The following is a 16026-nucleotide window of genomic DNA, read 5'->3' on the forward strand; positions in this document are numbered from 1 at the left end:
GTTTCTATGTTTCTCTGTTTCTTTCTACAACCAGAATATATCAGATTACAATAGTCAAGGTAAGACAATACGAGAGCAGGAGTTAAGCACTCAAATTGACATCTGTCAAAGTATTTCCAAGTAGGGCGTAATTTTCTCATCATAAAAACACATTATTTAACTAATGAATTGACCTGCGCTTCCATTGAAACCGTACTGGTCAAACTGGACACCCAAAATTATTATAGTTTTAGAAATAACATAATGACAAAAATTTACAGTGATAGTTTTAGGAATTGTACCTGGCTTCGCATCAAAACACAAGATTGAAAGGTGGCCAGTGTAATGCTAATTTTTAAAAAGGGTTTCAGGGCTGTTCCAGGAAACTGATGTCCAGGCCAGGCAAAACGGTAGAAAGTATTGTAAAGAACAAATTACTGAACACATCAGCAAACATGGTTTAGTGGGACAGAGTCAACATGGATTCTGCCAAAGCAAGTCTTGCCTCACCAATTTGCAAAATGTTTTGAAGGCGTGAATAAACATATGGATAAAGGTAAGTCGGTTGATGTTTTGTATCTAGATTTCCAGGAAGCTTTTGACAAAGTCCCTCATGAGAGACACCTGGGAAAAGTGGCGTAGCCACAGGTGGGCCTGGGTGGACCAGGGCCCACCCAACAGTAGCACATGTTTAGCGGTAACTGGTGGAGATCCCAAGCTCTGCCAGCTGTAGACTTCCCCCTGACGGTAACGGAGACGCTACTCTCCATGATACCGGCACCTGCGAATGTTCAGTTCTCAGCTCATGCCTGCTGCAGACCGCCAAGGTGGAAAGAAGCATTTTCCTGCCAGCTGAGATATCTTTTGGGGGGGGGGGGGAGGAGAACATTTGGCGCCCACCCACGTCTTGCCTAGGCCCACCCAAAATCTGTTGTCTGGCTACGCCCCTGCCTTAGAAGATTTAAAAGCCATGTGATAGAAGGCAATATTCTGTTGTGGATTGGGAACTGGTTAAGAGATCGAAAACAAAGAGTACGATTAAATGTCCAATCCTGTCATGAAGGAAGGTGGATAATGGAATGCTGCAAAGGATCTGTACTAGGCCTAGTGCTTTTTAGCATATTTATATAAATGATCTGGAAATGGGAATGACAAGTTAAGTGATCGAATTTATAGATGACATGAAACTATTCAGAATTGTTTTTTTTTTTTTGTTACATTTGTACCCCGCTTTTTCCCACTCATGGCAGGCTCAATGCGGCTTACATGGGGCAATGGAGGGTTAAGTGACTTGCCCAGAGTCACAAGGAGCTGCCTGTGCCTGAAGTGGGAATCCAACTCAGTTCCCCAGGACCAAAGTCCACCACCCTAACCACTAGGCCACTCCTCCACTGTTGCTACTATTTGAGATTCTACATGGAATGTTGCTAGTGGAATAGCAACATTCCATGTAGAATCTCCAATAGTAGCAACATTCCATGTGGAATCTCAAAGAGTAGCAACATTCCATATAGAATCTCAAATAGGTAGCAACAGAACCTCAAATAGTAGCAACATTCCATGTAGAATCTCCAACAGTAGCAACATTCCATGTAGAATCTCCAATAGTATCTATTTTATTTTTGTTACATTTGTACCCTGCGCTTTCCCACTCATGGCAGGCTCAATGCAGCTTACATGGGGCAATGGAGGGTTAAGTGACTTGCCCAGAGTCACAAGGAGCTGCCTGTGCCTGAAGTGGGAATTGAACTCAGTTCCCCAGGAACAAAGTCCACCACCCTAACCACTAGGCCACTTCTTCACTCAATTCAGAATGGTTAATGACATGTGGGCTGTGTGATATCACAGGAGGAGCTCAGTAGGCTGGAAGACTGGGCGTCCTAAAGGCAGATGAAATGTAAGGCCCCTTTTACCAAGCTGCGGTAAAAGGGGGCCATCACTGGCGTCGATGCGTATTGTACAAGCCTGCCAAGGCCCCCTTTTACTGCAGCTGGTAAAAGGGAAGTATCGCCTTCCTGCAGAATTTGGCCATGCAGCAAGTAAAGCACTTGCTGCTTGGCCATTTTTTTGGTGTGGGGGGGGGAGGAACCCTTACCCCCACCCACTGAGGTGGCGGTAAGGGCTCCCGCGTTATCCCAGTAGTAACCGGGCAGCGCGCAGCACCCTGATTACCGCCGGGTACACTCTGATGCTACAAAACGAAATACATTTTTGTAGCGCTGGAAATGACGGCACGCTGGGGTGGGAAGTTCCGCTGGGCTGCTGCGGTAGCCCGGCAGTACTTCCTGTATAGCGAGCAGTAAGCCCGTGTTGGGCTTACCGCCGTTTAGTAAAAGGAGCCCAAATTGATACAAATTGAGAAGAATGGCCCAAATGATGCTAGATTCTGTCAGCACTGAACAAAAGGATTAAGTTGTCATTGTGGACAATACTTTGAAATCTTCTGCTCAATGTGTGACTCAGTGGCATAGCTACGTGGGGCCAGGGGGCCTGGGCCCCCCGTAGATTTGGCCCTGGGCCCCCCTGCCGATGACCCTCTCGACCCCCCTCCCGCCGCCAATCCGCCGTCGCCTGCCTTTGCTTGCGGGGGACCCCAACCCCCCCCCCCCCAGCCGAGGTCCTCTTCTTGCAAAAGGCTTCCTTCTGTTTCTGACGTCCTGCACGTACAATGTGCAGGACGTCAGAAACAGAAGGAAGCCTTTTGCAAGAAGAAGAGGACCTCTGCTGAATATACTATGTAAACCGCTTTGAATGTCCCCATGCATACCTCCTGCCCACCCCCATCCTCCCACCCTGTCAGACTTTCATAGTAATGCTTGAATGTTTTCACTTATATACACTGTCAGCTAGCACATTTGCTTATTTCCGATCTGACGAAGAAGGGCGACCTTGGAAAGCTAATCAAGAAATGTATTAAGTTATGTCCAATAAAAAAAGGTATCATCTTATTTTCTTTTCCATGTTTTCTTTTGTTTGATTTCTATAGATTCTACATGGAATGTTGCTATTCCACTAGCAACATTCCATGTAGAAGTCGGCCCTTGCAGATCACCAATGTGGCCGCGCAGGCTTCTGCTTCTGTGAGTCTGACGTCCTGCACGTACGTGCAGGACGTCAGACTCACAGAAACAGAAGCCTGCGCAGCCTTCTACATGGAATGTTGCTAGTGTAGAATCTCCAATAGTATCTATTTTACTGTCATAGTAATGCTTGAATGTTTTCACTTATACTGTCATCTACCAACATTTGCTTATTTCCGATCTGAGGAAGAAGGGCAACCTTCGAAAGCTAATCATCGTATTTTCTTTTTCCATGTTTTATTTTGTTTGATTTCTATTGATAATGTAGTTACAAAAACCATAGAAAGGCAGTGTATCAAGTCCCATTTCCCTTTCCCTAGTGGATTCTAGATGGAATGTTTCTACTATCCGAGATTATGTTGCTATTATTTGAGATTCTACATTTCCACTATCCATGATGTGTTGTAAGCCACATTGAGCCTGCAAAGAGGTGGGAAAATGTGGGATACAAATGCAACAAATAAATAAAATAAATACATGGAATGTTGCTAGTGGAGGAGTAGCCTAGTGGTTAGTGCAGCGGACCTTGATCCTGGGGAACTGGGTTTGAATTCCTACTGCAGCTCCCTGTGACTCTGGGCAAGTCACTTAACCCTCCATTGTCCCAGGTACAAATAAGTATCTGTATACACTATGCAAACTGCTGTGAATATAGTTGCAAAAAAACCCCACAGAGAGGTGGTATATCAAGTCCCATTTCTCTCTAGGAGTTCAAGCAGCGGCAAGGCAAAGCACACATAGGAAGGAGAATACTCAGAAAATGCCCTCACTTTCCCAGTTAAACATAGGTCTCACAAAGGTCCCAAGGTGTCTCCTCCACAGCATGCTGCTAGTTAATAAATACCAAAGAGAATTGAAAGAGTCGTTAAGCCACTGAAAGCATTCTGGCTCTGCTTCCTGGATGTCACAGTGCCCAGTGCCTTGTTTACCTTCCTTCCTCCTGTGTGTTCAATGCTTGGGTTGTGGCTGAGATCCAGAGCTCTTGGCAAATTCATCAAACTTTCTGGTCCATCAAGATCTGAAGTACCTTCTATCTATAACAGAATCCAGAGGCATCTGCCTTCTTGTGTCTTGCCAATGGCAGTCACACTGAACTGGTTAGTAACAGTTTCAAACAAGCCAGAAAGGTTTATTGCCAATACAGCTTTACTTCATAAAAAGAACATTTCCACCCAGGCAATCAACCCGCAGCTGCTGCCCTGCTCTGTTGTGAGTGATCTGTGGTGCATTTTCAGACTGGGCACACAAAGCGTGTAGGCCGAGAGTGTCTTTAATGTCACTTTTCCAAAGGAAATGTTTGTTAGAAAAGTGACTAGGAGAAAACGTGTGCCCAGATTTGCACGGGCTGCTCGTGCATGTACTTTCACTAGGGAAAATTTCACACTCCCACCTGGAAATAAACGAAAGTGGGAAAAACTCTCCATTCCAAGGCTGACCTCAGGAACTCCTGCTCTCTCTGCAGGTAGAATTATATACACAGGGTCTGATAATCAGCCAGTAGTGATTAGTGCTTTGCTGACTGCCTCTGGCGTTTAACCCAGAAATTCAACGCTTTGAATTTCCAGATTTCTAGAGCTGGTTAACGCATAGCTGGTCCAGTGTGATATTCAGCACTTACTGCTACTACTAATCATTTCATTTCTATTATTTTTTATTTTTGTTACATTTGTACCCTGTGCTTTCCCACTCTTGGCAGGCTCAATGCAGCTTACATGGGGCAATGGAGGGTTAAGTGACTTGCTCAGAGTCACAAGGAGCTGCCTGTGCCTGAAGTGGGAATCGAACTCATAATAGACATACCTGGTGCTGTACATATCATATGCAGGTACTTTTTCTGTCCCTAGTGGGCTCACAATCGAAGTTTTTGTACCTGGGACAATGGAGGGTTAAGCAACTTGCCCAAGGTCACAAGCAGCAGCAGTAGGAATAAAACCCAGTTCCCTAAGATCAAAGTCCACTGCACTAACCACTAGGCTACTCCTCCACTCATTCCACCAATAAGAGCCAACCTCATCAGTGATGTCACAATGGCTTGATTGCCCGATACTTGGCTCACTTCTGATATTGTGATGTCATAGGGGAAAGGGAAATGGGACTTGATATACCGCCTTTCAGAGGTTTTTGCAACTACATTCAAAGCAATTTACATAGTATATATAGGTACTGATCTGTACCTGGGGCAATGGAGTGTTAAGTGACTTACCCAGGGTCACAAGAAGCTGCAGTGGGAATTGAACCCAGTTCCCTAAGATCAAAGTCCACTGCACTAAGCACTCAGCTGCTCCTCTGGATTGTGTATGGATTGTTTTTTCCAACTACATTAAAAGCAGTTTACATAGTATATACGGGTGCTTTTTTGTACCTGGGACAATGGAGGGTTAAGTGACTTACCCAGGGTCACAAGAAGCTGCAGTGGGAATTGAACTCAGTTTCCCAAGATCACAGTCCGCTGCACTAACCACTAGGCTACTCCTCCACTAGCAACAGTCCATGTAGAATCTCAAATAGGGAAAGAGAAATGATATACTGCCTTTCTGTGGTTTTTGCAACTACATTCAAAGCGGTTACATAATATATACAGGTACTTATTTGTACCTAGGGCAACAGAGAGTTAAGTGACTTGCCCAGAGTCACAAGGAGCTGCAGTGGGAATTGAACCCAGTTCCCCAAGATCAAAGTCTGCTGCATTAACCACTAGGCCCTCCTCCATTCCTCAAGGGAATTTGCTTCATCAGGTCAATAAAAATATGAGGCGTTTAGCTTATAGAGGTTTTTCAACCTAGTACATTCAAAAGGCTCTTACATAGTAACATAGTAGATGAGAGCAGAAAAAGACCTGCACGGTCCATCCAGTCTGCCCAACAAGATAAACTCATATGTGCTACTTTATGTGTATACCTGACCTTGATTTGTATCTGGCATTTTTAGGGCACAGACCGTAGAAGTCTGCCCAGCACTAGCCCCGCCTCCCAACCACTAGCTCCGCCTCCCACCACCGGCTCTGCCACCCAATCTCTGCTAAGCTTCTGAGGATCCATTCCTTCTGAACAGGATTCCTTTATGTTTATCCCACGCATTTTTGAATTCTGTTACCGTTTTCATCTCCACCACCTCCCATGGGAGGGCATTCCAAGTATCCACCACTCTCTCCGTGAAAAAATACTCCCTGACATTTTTCTCGAGTCTGCACCCCTTCACTCTCATTTCATGTCCTCTAGTTCACATCTCCGGAAAAGGTTCATTTGAGGATTAATACCTTTCAAATATTTGAACGTCTGTATCATATCACCCCTGTTCCTCCTTTCCTCCAGGGTATACATGTTCAGGTCAGCAAGTCTCTCCTCATACGTCTTGTAACGCAAATCCCTTACCATTCTCGTAGCTTTTCTTTGCACTGCTTCGATTCTTTTTATATCCTTAGCAAGATACGGCCTCCAGAACTGAACACAATACTCCAGGTGGGGCCTCACCAATGACTTATACAGGGGCATTAAAACCTCTTTTCTTCTGCTGGTCACTCCCCTCTCTATACAGCCTAGCAACCTTCTACTTACGGCCACCGCCTTGTCACACTGAGGTAGCAATACATCCTAAGGGCAGACTGTGGCAAACTGCAGAGGCATTTACCTCTCCCCCAAAGCAGGAAATAACATTTAGAAGTTATTTTCTCTTAAGGACCCTTTGGCCTCTATCTTACTCCCTGTGGGCTGGAGGGAAGTTCTGACCTGTGCTGGGCCTTGGATCTCCCTCCATTAGGGAGAGCATCACTTACATTTTTTTAATACACTATCCCTTTATGCTTTCTGTTGTATGTTGTTGCCTTGGGTTCTTGGGAAGAGATGACAACTAATAAATGGATAATAATAATTAATAACAATCTGAAAGGCCCTGTGGTATCCATACTTGTCCCTGCCACATGGGCTTCCTGTTACCATGGAAACTCATGAAAAGGACAGAACACTGCACAGTCTGTCCATGCATGAAGGCTCCTAGGCCCAGTCTGAGATTTCTTTCTATCAACAGGACAAGTGGCGCTGTATTTTCAGGCCCAGATAGTGGCATTGCAGGGGCAGCTATGTTCGGGTTCCTATCAAAATTTGACTTGGGAGGCAGCAGCCACTTCCCAAATCTGGGTCTGTCCTAATGTCCCTCTCCTGTGCTCATTTTATCTCATTTTGCAGTGCTCTCTCTTCATTTCCTCTCCGTTAAGAATCTTCTGTGTTTATCCCAAACTGTCCTGTCACTGGTTTTGGTCCATCTTCTCTTGGCGGTGAAGTTACTCATCAGTACGTTTGAAAGAAATTGGAGAAACTTTTTTTTTTTCACTCAGTTTATAATTAAGCACTAGAATTTGTTACCAGAGGATTTGTTAAAAGCAGTTAGTATTGCAGGGTTTAAAAAGGTTTAGACTAGTTCCTGGAGGAAAAGTTCAGAAATAATTGTTAACCAGGTAGACTCAGGGAAATCTACTGTTTTTCCTAAGGATAAGCAGCATGGAAAGTATGAACTTTTTGGGATCCTGATAGGTACCTGTGACTGGCAGGATACTGGGCTAGATGGACCGTAGGTCTGTCCCAGTATGGCAACACTTATGTACTGTTTATGCATTTCCAAATCACATGTAAGACTTCTAAAATGACCACCATATCTACTATCTTTCCATGAAGAGACATTTTCTGGTGCTTCTGAGTCTAACCGTAATCACTGAAAAAGGTTTCCTTCTTGTACATTATTTATAACTTTTATTAAAATAGTTTTGTCATATTTTTCCTCTTCTATATATATTTGGATACTTTTCAGACTCATTTCCTATGGCTTTGATGTAGATCGTTCAGCATTTTGGTAGCATTTCTCTACACTGCTTCTAGCATGTCTGTGCTTTTGGAGGCCAGCGTCCAGGATTGGGGATATATGTAGCATAGGTAAAAAACTGATTTGCATGTGTAATTTGTCATATATGCACAAGTATCAACATTTAGAAAAGGTGCTGTGTATTCATGGAAGTGGCAGCACACAATAATTGTAAGAGGTTTTGGTTTGGGCCAGTGCTTCCAAAATCTGATCCTGGGAGCACCCTAGCCAGTCAGGTTTTCAGGATATCCACAATGAATATTCATGAGAGAAATCTGCATGCAGTGTGCATGCAAATCTCTCTCATAGAAACATAGAAACATGACGGCAGATAAAGGCCATATGACCCATCCAGTCTGCCCATCCTCTGTAACCCCTAATTCTTCCTGTACCTAAATGATCCCACATGCTTATCCCATGCCTTTTTAAATTCTGGAACAGTACTAGACTCCACCACCTCCACCGGGAGGCCATTCCACGTCTCCACCACCCTTTCTGTGAAATAACACTTCCTTAGGTTACTCCTAAGCCTCTTCCCTCTTAACTTTGTCATATGACCCCTCATTCCAGAGCTCTCCTTCATTTGGAAAAGGCTCTCTTCCTGTACATAAATGTCCTTGAGATATTTAAACGTTTCTATCATGTCTCCTCTCTATACATGTTGAGGTTCATAAGCCTGTCCCTATAATTATTGCGTTCAAGACCGCTTACTAATTTCGTAGCCACCCTCTGGACCAACTCCATCCTGTTTATGTTTTTCCGTAGGTGCGGTCTCCAGAACTGCACGCAGTACTCCAAATGAGGCATCACGAGAGACTTATACAACGGCACTATCACCTCCTTTTTCCTGCTGGTCATGCCTCTCTTTATGCACCCAAGCATCCTTCTGGCTTTGGCCGTCGCTTTTTCTACCTGTTTGAAAGCTTTAAGGTTGACCGACACAATCACCCCCAAGTCCCGCTCTTCCTTGGCACACTGAAGCACTACACCCCCTATACTATACCGTTCCCTCGGATTTTTGCGACCCAAGTGCATGACCCACATTTCATTGTGGATATCCTGAAAACCTGACTGGCTAGGGTGCCTCCAGGATCAGGTTTGGGAATGACTGGTTTGGGCAGTCCTTGAAATTATACATGCTTTTCTGTATGTTACAGCAGAAGTGCATTTATGCCATAGAAGATTTCCATGTCGGCATGTACATCTGCTTTGCATCATGCATAATCCCTGGCTAATTGCTTTTTTGGACTGTTAGTCCATTGGCCAGGACATCCATCCTTTATCTCAGGGGTGTCCAATCATGGCCCTCTCCAGGTCGGGTTTTCAGGGTTTCTTCAATGAATATGCATGAGATCTGTTTGCATATAATGGAGGCAATGCATTCAAACAGATCTCATGCATATTCTTTGGGGAAACCCTGAAAACCCAACTGGATTGCGGCACTTGAGGACCAAGGTTCGGCAACCCTCCTTTATATAGTTCAGCTATATTAATCTGCCAGCGCCTCCTGCAGGGCTGTGCCTAGGGTCTCTGGCGCCCCCCCTGCAGACTATCAGTTGGCGGCGGCGGCGGCCCCCCCCCCCCCCCCCCGTGAAAATGATCGCTCACCACTTGCCACACTGACAGGAATTGTCAGCAATATTCTTAGAAACAAATTGCTATACATTGCAAAATAAGATAGCAGATGTAAATTCTCAAAGTGGACATATTCCAAACACTAAAATGAAAATAAAATGATTTTTTCTACCTTTGTTGTCTGGTGACTTTCTTTTTCTGATCATGCTGGCCCAGTATCTGATTCTGCTGCTATCTGTCCTCTTAACTCCGTTTCCAGGGCTTCCTTTCCATTTATTTCATTCCTTTCCTCCTTTCTTCTTCATTTCTGGTCCTCAGCTTCTGCCTATTTTCTTCATCCATGTGCAGTTTTCCTCCTCTCTTCCTTTTTCCTCATTTCATCTCCTTCATCTCTCTTCCCTCCCCTCTATGTCCAGCAATTTCTCCTCTCTCCCTGAGCCCTGCCCTCCCATCCATGCTCCTCTGTCCCCTGCCCCCTCCATTCATCCCTATCCAGCAATTCCCCTCTCTCCCTGAGCCCTGCCCTCCCAATCCATGCCCATCCATGCTCCTCTGTCACCTGCCCCCTCCATTCATCCCTATCCAGCAATTCCCCTCTCTCCCTGAGCCCTGCCCTGCAATCCATATCCATCCATGCCCATCTGTCCCCTCCATTCATCCCTATCCATCATTTCCCCTCTCTCCCTGAGCCCTGCCCCTCCCATCCATGATCCTCTGTCACCCTCCATTAATCCCTATCCAGCAATTCCCCTCTCTCCCTTCCATGACCCCCCCCTTCGCATCCATGCTCTCGTCTCTCCCTTGCCCTCCCGCTCCCATTGTTCAACTGCCCGCCCTCTTCTCTCCCCCCAACATCCCTTTTCTTTGTTTACCGCCACGGAGGTAAATTTAAAAAGAAAAACAAAGAAAAGGGATGTTGGGGAGGGGGGAGAAGTGGGTGGGCAGTTGAACAATGGGAGCGGGAGGGCGAGCGAGGTGAGCATGGTGCGGCGGCGCCCCCCCAGCGGGAGGCGCCCCCCTGCCATGCTTACCTCGCTTACCGTATTGGCACAGCTCTGGCCTCCTGTGGGCCAAGCAACAGAAACAGCTTTTTATCAGGGCTACCAAGGGGGGGGGGGGGGGGGCAGGGGAGACAAAATTCCCTGGGCCCGGGCCTCCAAGGGGGGCCCGACATCAGGGTCTCCTTCTCCTGCTCCCAGGCCGCCGGCGCTGCAGTCCACGGTCTCACCTGCCTGCCCTTGGCTCTGTCGACAGCCCCCCTCCGTCTGCCACCGGACCCATTGCATTCAAATCGGCAACGCCTCACCTCCATGTGAAACGGCAGGATCGCCTCCCTTCAGGCCCTCCCTCACTGTGTCCCACCCTCATCTGATGTAACGTCCTGTTTCTGCGACGGCGGGACACAGTGAGGGAGGGCCTGAAGGAAGCTGATCCTTCCGCTTTCACACGGAGATGAGGTGCTGCCGATTTGAATGCAGGGGGCCCGGTGGCGGATGGAGGGGGGCTGTCAGCGGAGCTCAGGGCAAGCAGGTGAGACCGGGGACTGCAGTGCCGGGGGGGGGGGGAGGGGTGGCGGTGGCCCCAGGCGGGCGGGCGGCAACAGTGGCGGGGGGGGGGGGTGGCCTTGCCCTGGGCCCTGCTAGGTCTTTCAGTGGCCCTATTTTTTATTCCCATCACTGGAGGGGCAGGCATTTCTTCACTTTCCTGCTCTTCAATATGGTTTTAAAGACACCAGGGTCAGTGTTAGACATATGGGAGCCCACAGCAGATAAGGAGTCAGCCCCTCCCCTTTAACCCCGTCACTTCTTCCACCATTCCTGGTCCTCCTCTTCCTCCTCCCAGATGAGCAGAATGGCAGAGAAATGTCTCTTTGTGCTGTTGAAGCCTCTCATGTGCTGCCTGTCTTCTGCAGTGCCAGGCAGCAACATACCGTCCTTTGGGGGGGGGGGGGCAGAGATGAGCTACTGAAACAGCAAAGAACACAAAAGAACTTTTGTTAGGCAGATTTCAAAACCTGTTTTAACAGAGAATGCGAGAGGGATGGAATTTGTTTTATCATATCCTTACATTTTGAAGCGTCCATACTATATATATATATATATATATATATATATATATATATATATATATATATATATATCTACAGTGCATCTTTTCTAGCAAAAAAGGTGCCAGTACTCAAATGCCAGGCCACCCTTCAGAGATAGGGGTGATCACTGAGGGACCCACTCCCCACAATAGCCAGGCCCCCTGCAACCAGTCACAGAACCTATGACAAGGCAGAATTGGTGTGTAGAGCCTGAGCTCTTTCATTAAACCTTGGGGTCCTTGAGTCAATTTTAGCAGACAATGGAAAAGGTGCCGGTACTCAGTACCCCCAAGTACCCCCACAAAAAAGCCCTGTAGATATATATATAGTTTTTGACATTGAAAGATATAGTTTTTGACATTAAAAGAAACAAGCTTCTGGGTGTTTGGGGTGAGGTCTCCCAGTATTTTGAGATGATGTTTAGATCTTTACTTGCCAACCTGCTCTCTGAAATCAGCTGCAATGGCTCTTTTGGAGATCACTGCAGTGAAGGTGTTTCATCTGTAGACAGAAGCTGAGGTACAGTCAGCTGACAAAACAGCCAAGGAACAAACCAGCAAGCTATACCAGTAAATCTGACCTTCTTCATTGTGAACAGCAAAAATCACCCAATATGGTGCCATGTTTCATCCTGCGGTTGCTTCGGGGGTACAGACACAACAAGGTATATGTGTTCTGTTCAGGGGTGGAACAGAGAGATGCTGTCAATCACAGGGGTCAGAGTGAGGGTAAAAGAGAGAGATGCTAGAGATCATGGGGAAGGGGTAGAAGAGAGAGATGCTGGACACCATGGGGGGGGGGGGGTGGAGGAAGGAGCTGGAAGGAGGCTAGAGACCATGGGGGCAGGGGTTGGAAGAGAGAAATGTTGGAGACTACGGAGGGTGGGATGGAATAGAGAGATGCTGGAGACTACAAGGGTTTGGAAGAGAGAGATACTGGAGACCATGGAGAGGGCTGGGAGATGTTGGAGACCATGGGGGGGGGGGGGGGGAGGAGCTGGAAAAAAGATGCTAAAGACCATGGGAGGATGGATGGATTGGGGGGGGGTGGATCTGAGGGAGTGTTTGAGATTAGAGGGGGTGTCTAGGATAGAGATGGGGGCTTGGAAACTTGATGGGGTTGGGGAGATCCAAGTGGGAGGAATCAGAAAGGGGGAATGATTAGAAGCAAGGGGAAGGGCCATGAAAACCATCAGAATGGTGGGGGGTTGATGATAAGTGTGAAGGAATGGATGGGGCGCTATATGGAAGTTACATGGGTACTGGCTGGTATTCCATGTTGGCACCACATAGCTAAGCGGGCATAGTTAGGACTTTTTGTTTTTAGGGAGTTATCCAAACCTTTTTAAACCCTGCTAAGCTAACTGCTTTTACCACATTCTCTGGCAACGAATTCCAGAGTTTAAGTAGACATTGAGTGAAGAAATATTGTCTCTGATTTGTTTTAAATTTACTACTTAATAGCTTCATTGTGTGCCACCTAGTTCTAGTATTTTTGGAAAGTGTAAACAAGCGATTCACATCCACCCATTACATTCCATTCATTATTTTATAGACCTTTATCATAACTCCCCTTAGCTGTCTCTTCTCCAAGCTGAAGAGCCCTAACGACTTTAGCCTTTCCTCATAGGGAAGTCACCCTTTATCATTTCTGTTGCCCTTCTTCATACCTTTTCTAATTGTATCTGAATTGAAGGAAGTTTGGGAGAAGTACATAGAATCTCTCAGGGAGAGGAAGAAATAGTAGACAGCATGGATGGACCGACTGGATTGACCATATGGTCTTTATCTGCCTTCATTTTCCTGTATTTCTTTGTTTAGAAATATTCCCATGGGGATATCTTCACAGTGACTCCTTTTGTTTGTTTCTTCTTTCTCGTAGGACTGCAACAGTATGGCGGAACCTTAACCCATTCTGGGGGGAGGAGTATACCCTCCATCTACCCATGGGCTTCCACAACTTGGCATTCTATGTTATGGATGAAGACACCATTGGGTAAGAGGGAATCTGCTGTATTTTTTACGATCCCAGTTGGAACTAACTAAATGAAGAGTCTAGGGTTGGCCATGTGGTTGATGGTGTGGCCATTCAAGACATCCTACTTCAGAATTCCTTTTGGCTTGGAGGGTCCTGTGCTTAGGACTTGGGTGACTGAAGAGAAATCTAATTTAATTTAAAATATTTCTATTCCTTTCTTTCACTTGATGGCGCATCAGTACAATGTTGTGATGAGAGGGTGATTGACTGCTATTGGTGGAAACTCTTGGGACGTGCAGCCCAAAAGTCTTCATTTTGTATCATTTTCCTTGTTGTTTCTGGAAACTTTAATTTTACTTGATCTTTTTTCCATCGTTTTTATGATAGGAACAGTATTGTGGTAGTGCATAGTCTTTCCGAAAGAGGGCAAGCTGTTTTCCAATAATGTGCCCAGATTTATTTATTTATTTATTAGGATTTATTTACCACCTTTTTGAAGGAGTTCACTCAAGGCGGTGTACAGTAAGAATAGATCAAACATGAGCAGGAGGCAATTACAGCAGTAAAAATATTCAAAAACAATGCAAAGTATGGCATGGTATACCACTTGCAATGACAACACAATATGTACTAGAACATTATAACTGGTAGAGAGGGGTAAGGCAAAGTTGTAACATATAGATGAGTAAGAAAGTAGGAAGAATTTGAAAGTAAGGTGATTGATTTGAAGAAAGTTGCACGTGAGGTCAGAGAGATGGCTAAATATTATCTCAGCTAGGGTAGGAGTGGATAAACATGTCCCGCTGCAGTATGTGCATCCCGAGTCAATCCTTGTGTGTGTGAGTGAGACTAACAAGTTAGTTACTTCTTCCATTAAAGGCTTGGTTGAAGAGCCAAGCCTTCACCTGCTTCCTGAAGTAGAGGTAGTCTTGTGTTAAGCGGTTATGCACACACCATCAGCCCTCCCCCCCCCCCCTTGTATATTTCTGTCCTGGGCCCCAGCATGTGTCACGACGGTGCTGTGTAATGGGTTCGGAAAGGCTGGGATCTATTTGCTTAGAATCTAGGCATTTCATATCTCTTGACACTTTGTAATTCATATATTTGTACAGTAATTCACTTTAATCAGATGTTCTGGAAAGGTAGCATATAAATCTGCAAAACCAAGTTAAATGAAATGTAGCCAGCAGCGAAGCAGCTGCACTGAGATTTGATTCTGCCCATGGAGCAGGTGTGTGTGTGCAGGAGGTGAATTCAAAGCACCGCACACGCCGTGGAAAAACTGCGCCGAAAGAGTTAAGCTCTGCATTCTGCTGCCTCATCTATTATGAAATAGAACCAGGTATCGTTTAAAAGTGCGGCTGCAGTGTGAAGTTGGGATTGTGATCGCAACACACCCCCTCGTATCTTTATGCAGTGAATGGATGCCCTTTACACTAGATAGATAAAATGATTGATACTAGGCTCTAAGACATCTGGTTTGCTGTACAAATATTTTCAATGCGGCGTATTGTAGGGATGAATGAAGGAAATCCACTGCCTGAGGTCAAAGATGCACTGGCAGACCAGAGGGAGTTGCAGTCATGGAGGGAGGACCCTGTCAGAGCTGTGTGTGGGGCTATGTATGGGATAGAAAATGTATGTGGGTGGATGTCTGGGGAAGGAGTGTGTGTGTGTCAGTGTTTGGGGCAGGGGACTGAAGGAAGTATGTGTGGGGTGTGCCAGGGGCGTAGCCAGACAACAGATTTTGGGTGGGCCTAGACAAGAAGTGGGTGGGCACCAAGTGTTTCCCCCCTTCACCACCACCCAAAAATATCTCAGCTGGCAGAAAAACGCTTCTTTCCATCTTGGCAGTCTGCAGCAGGCATGCACTGAAAACTGAGCATGCGCAGGTGCCGTTATCGTGGAGAGTAGCGTTTTCGTTACCATCAGGGGGAAATCTTGAGCTGGCCGAGCTTGGGATTCCCATCAGCTATTGCTAAACATGTGCTATTGTTGGGTGGGCCTGAACCCTAAGTGGGTGGGCCCTGGCCCATCCAGGCCCACCTGTGGCTACGCCACTGGGGTGTGCATTGAGGAAATCTTGAGCTGTAGGGGTGTGAGGGATGTCAGTTGGACGGTGAGGTGGCACATAATACGGTGTCTGAGATGGGGTAGGTGAATGTGTCAGGGACTGGGAAGAGGTGTCGTGTAGTGTGCGATGTGTGGTATGGGACCTGTCTGGGTCATGGATACAGAAGTGAAGGTTTCTGAGGGAAGCGCATAGGGAAGGTGTTGGGGATGCAGTGGAGGGTTCAGAGAAACACTTTTCCCCCCGTCTCGTGTTCTTTCCCCATCTCTTATCCCTCAACCCTTTTCACTTCCATGCAATAGCACAAGCTTTTATTGAGGTTGGGGAACTGGGAGGAGGTGAACACAGCAGACATTGTTCCTACCCTTGTCCTGGTGCTCTGCCATCACCTCCTGATCATCTTG

General features: G+C 46.3%; 1 protein-coding gene across 5 annotated transcripts in view; it reads left to right on the forward strand.

The window, feature by feature from the left end:
* The window catches only part of RASAL1 (RAS protein activator like 1), a 258927-nt gene that overhangs the window by 47393 nt on the left and 195508 nt on the right, over positions 1-16026 (forward strand). For all 5 annotated transcript variants that reach the window (XR_003943755.1, XM_030217945.1, XM_030217946.1 and 2 more), the window contains exon 3: positions 13456-13569. Coding sequence is in view for 4 of the 5 variants with exons in the window: in XM_030217945.1 (XP_030073805.1) it covers positions 13456-13569 (114 nt within the window). In the remaining variant the exon portion in view is untranslated. The remainder of the gene's footprint in view (positions 1-13455; positions 13570-16026) is intronic.

The sequence above is a fragment of the Microcaecilia unicolor genome, chromosome 11, assembly GCF_901765095.1.
Source record: "Microcaecilia unicolor chromosome 11, aMicUni1.1, whole genome shotgun sequence".
Lineage (NCBI taxonomy): Eukaryota > Metazoa > Chordata > Amphibia > Gymnophiona > Siphonopidae > Microcaecilia > Microcaecilia unicolor.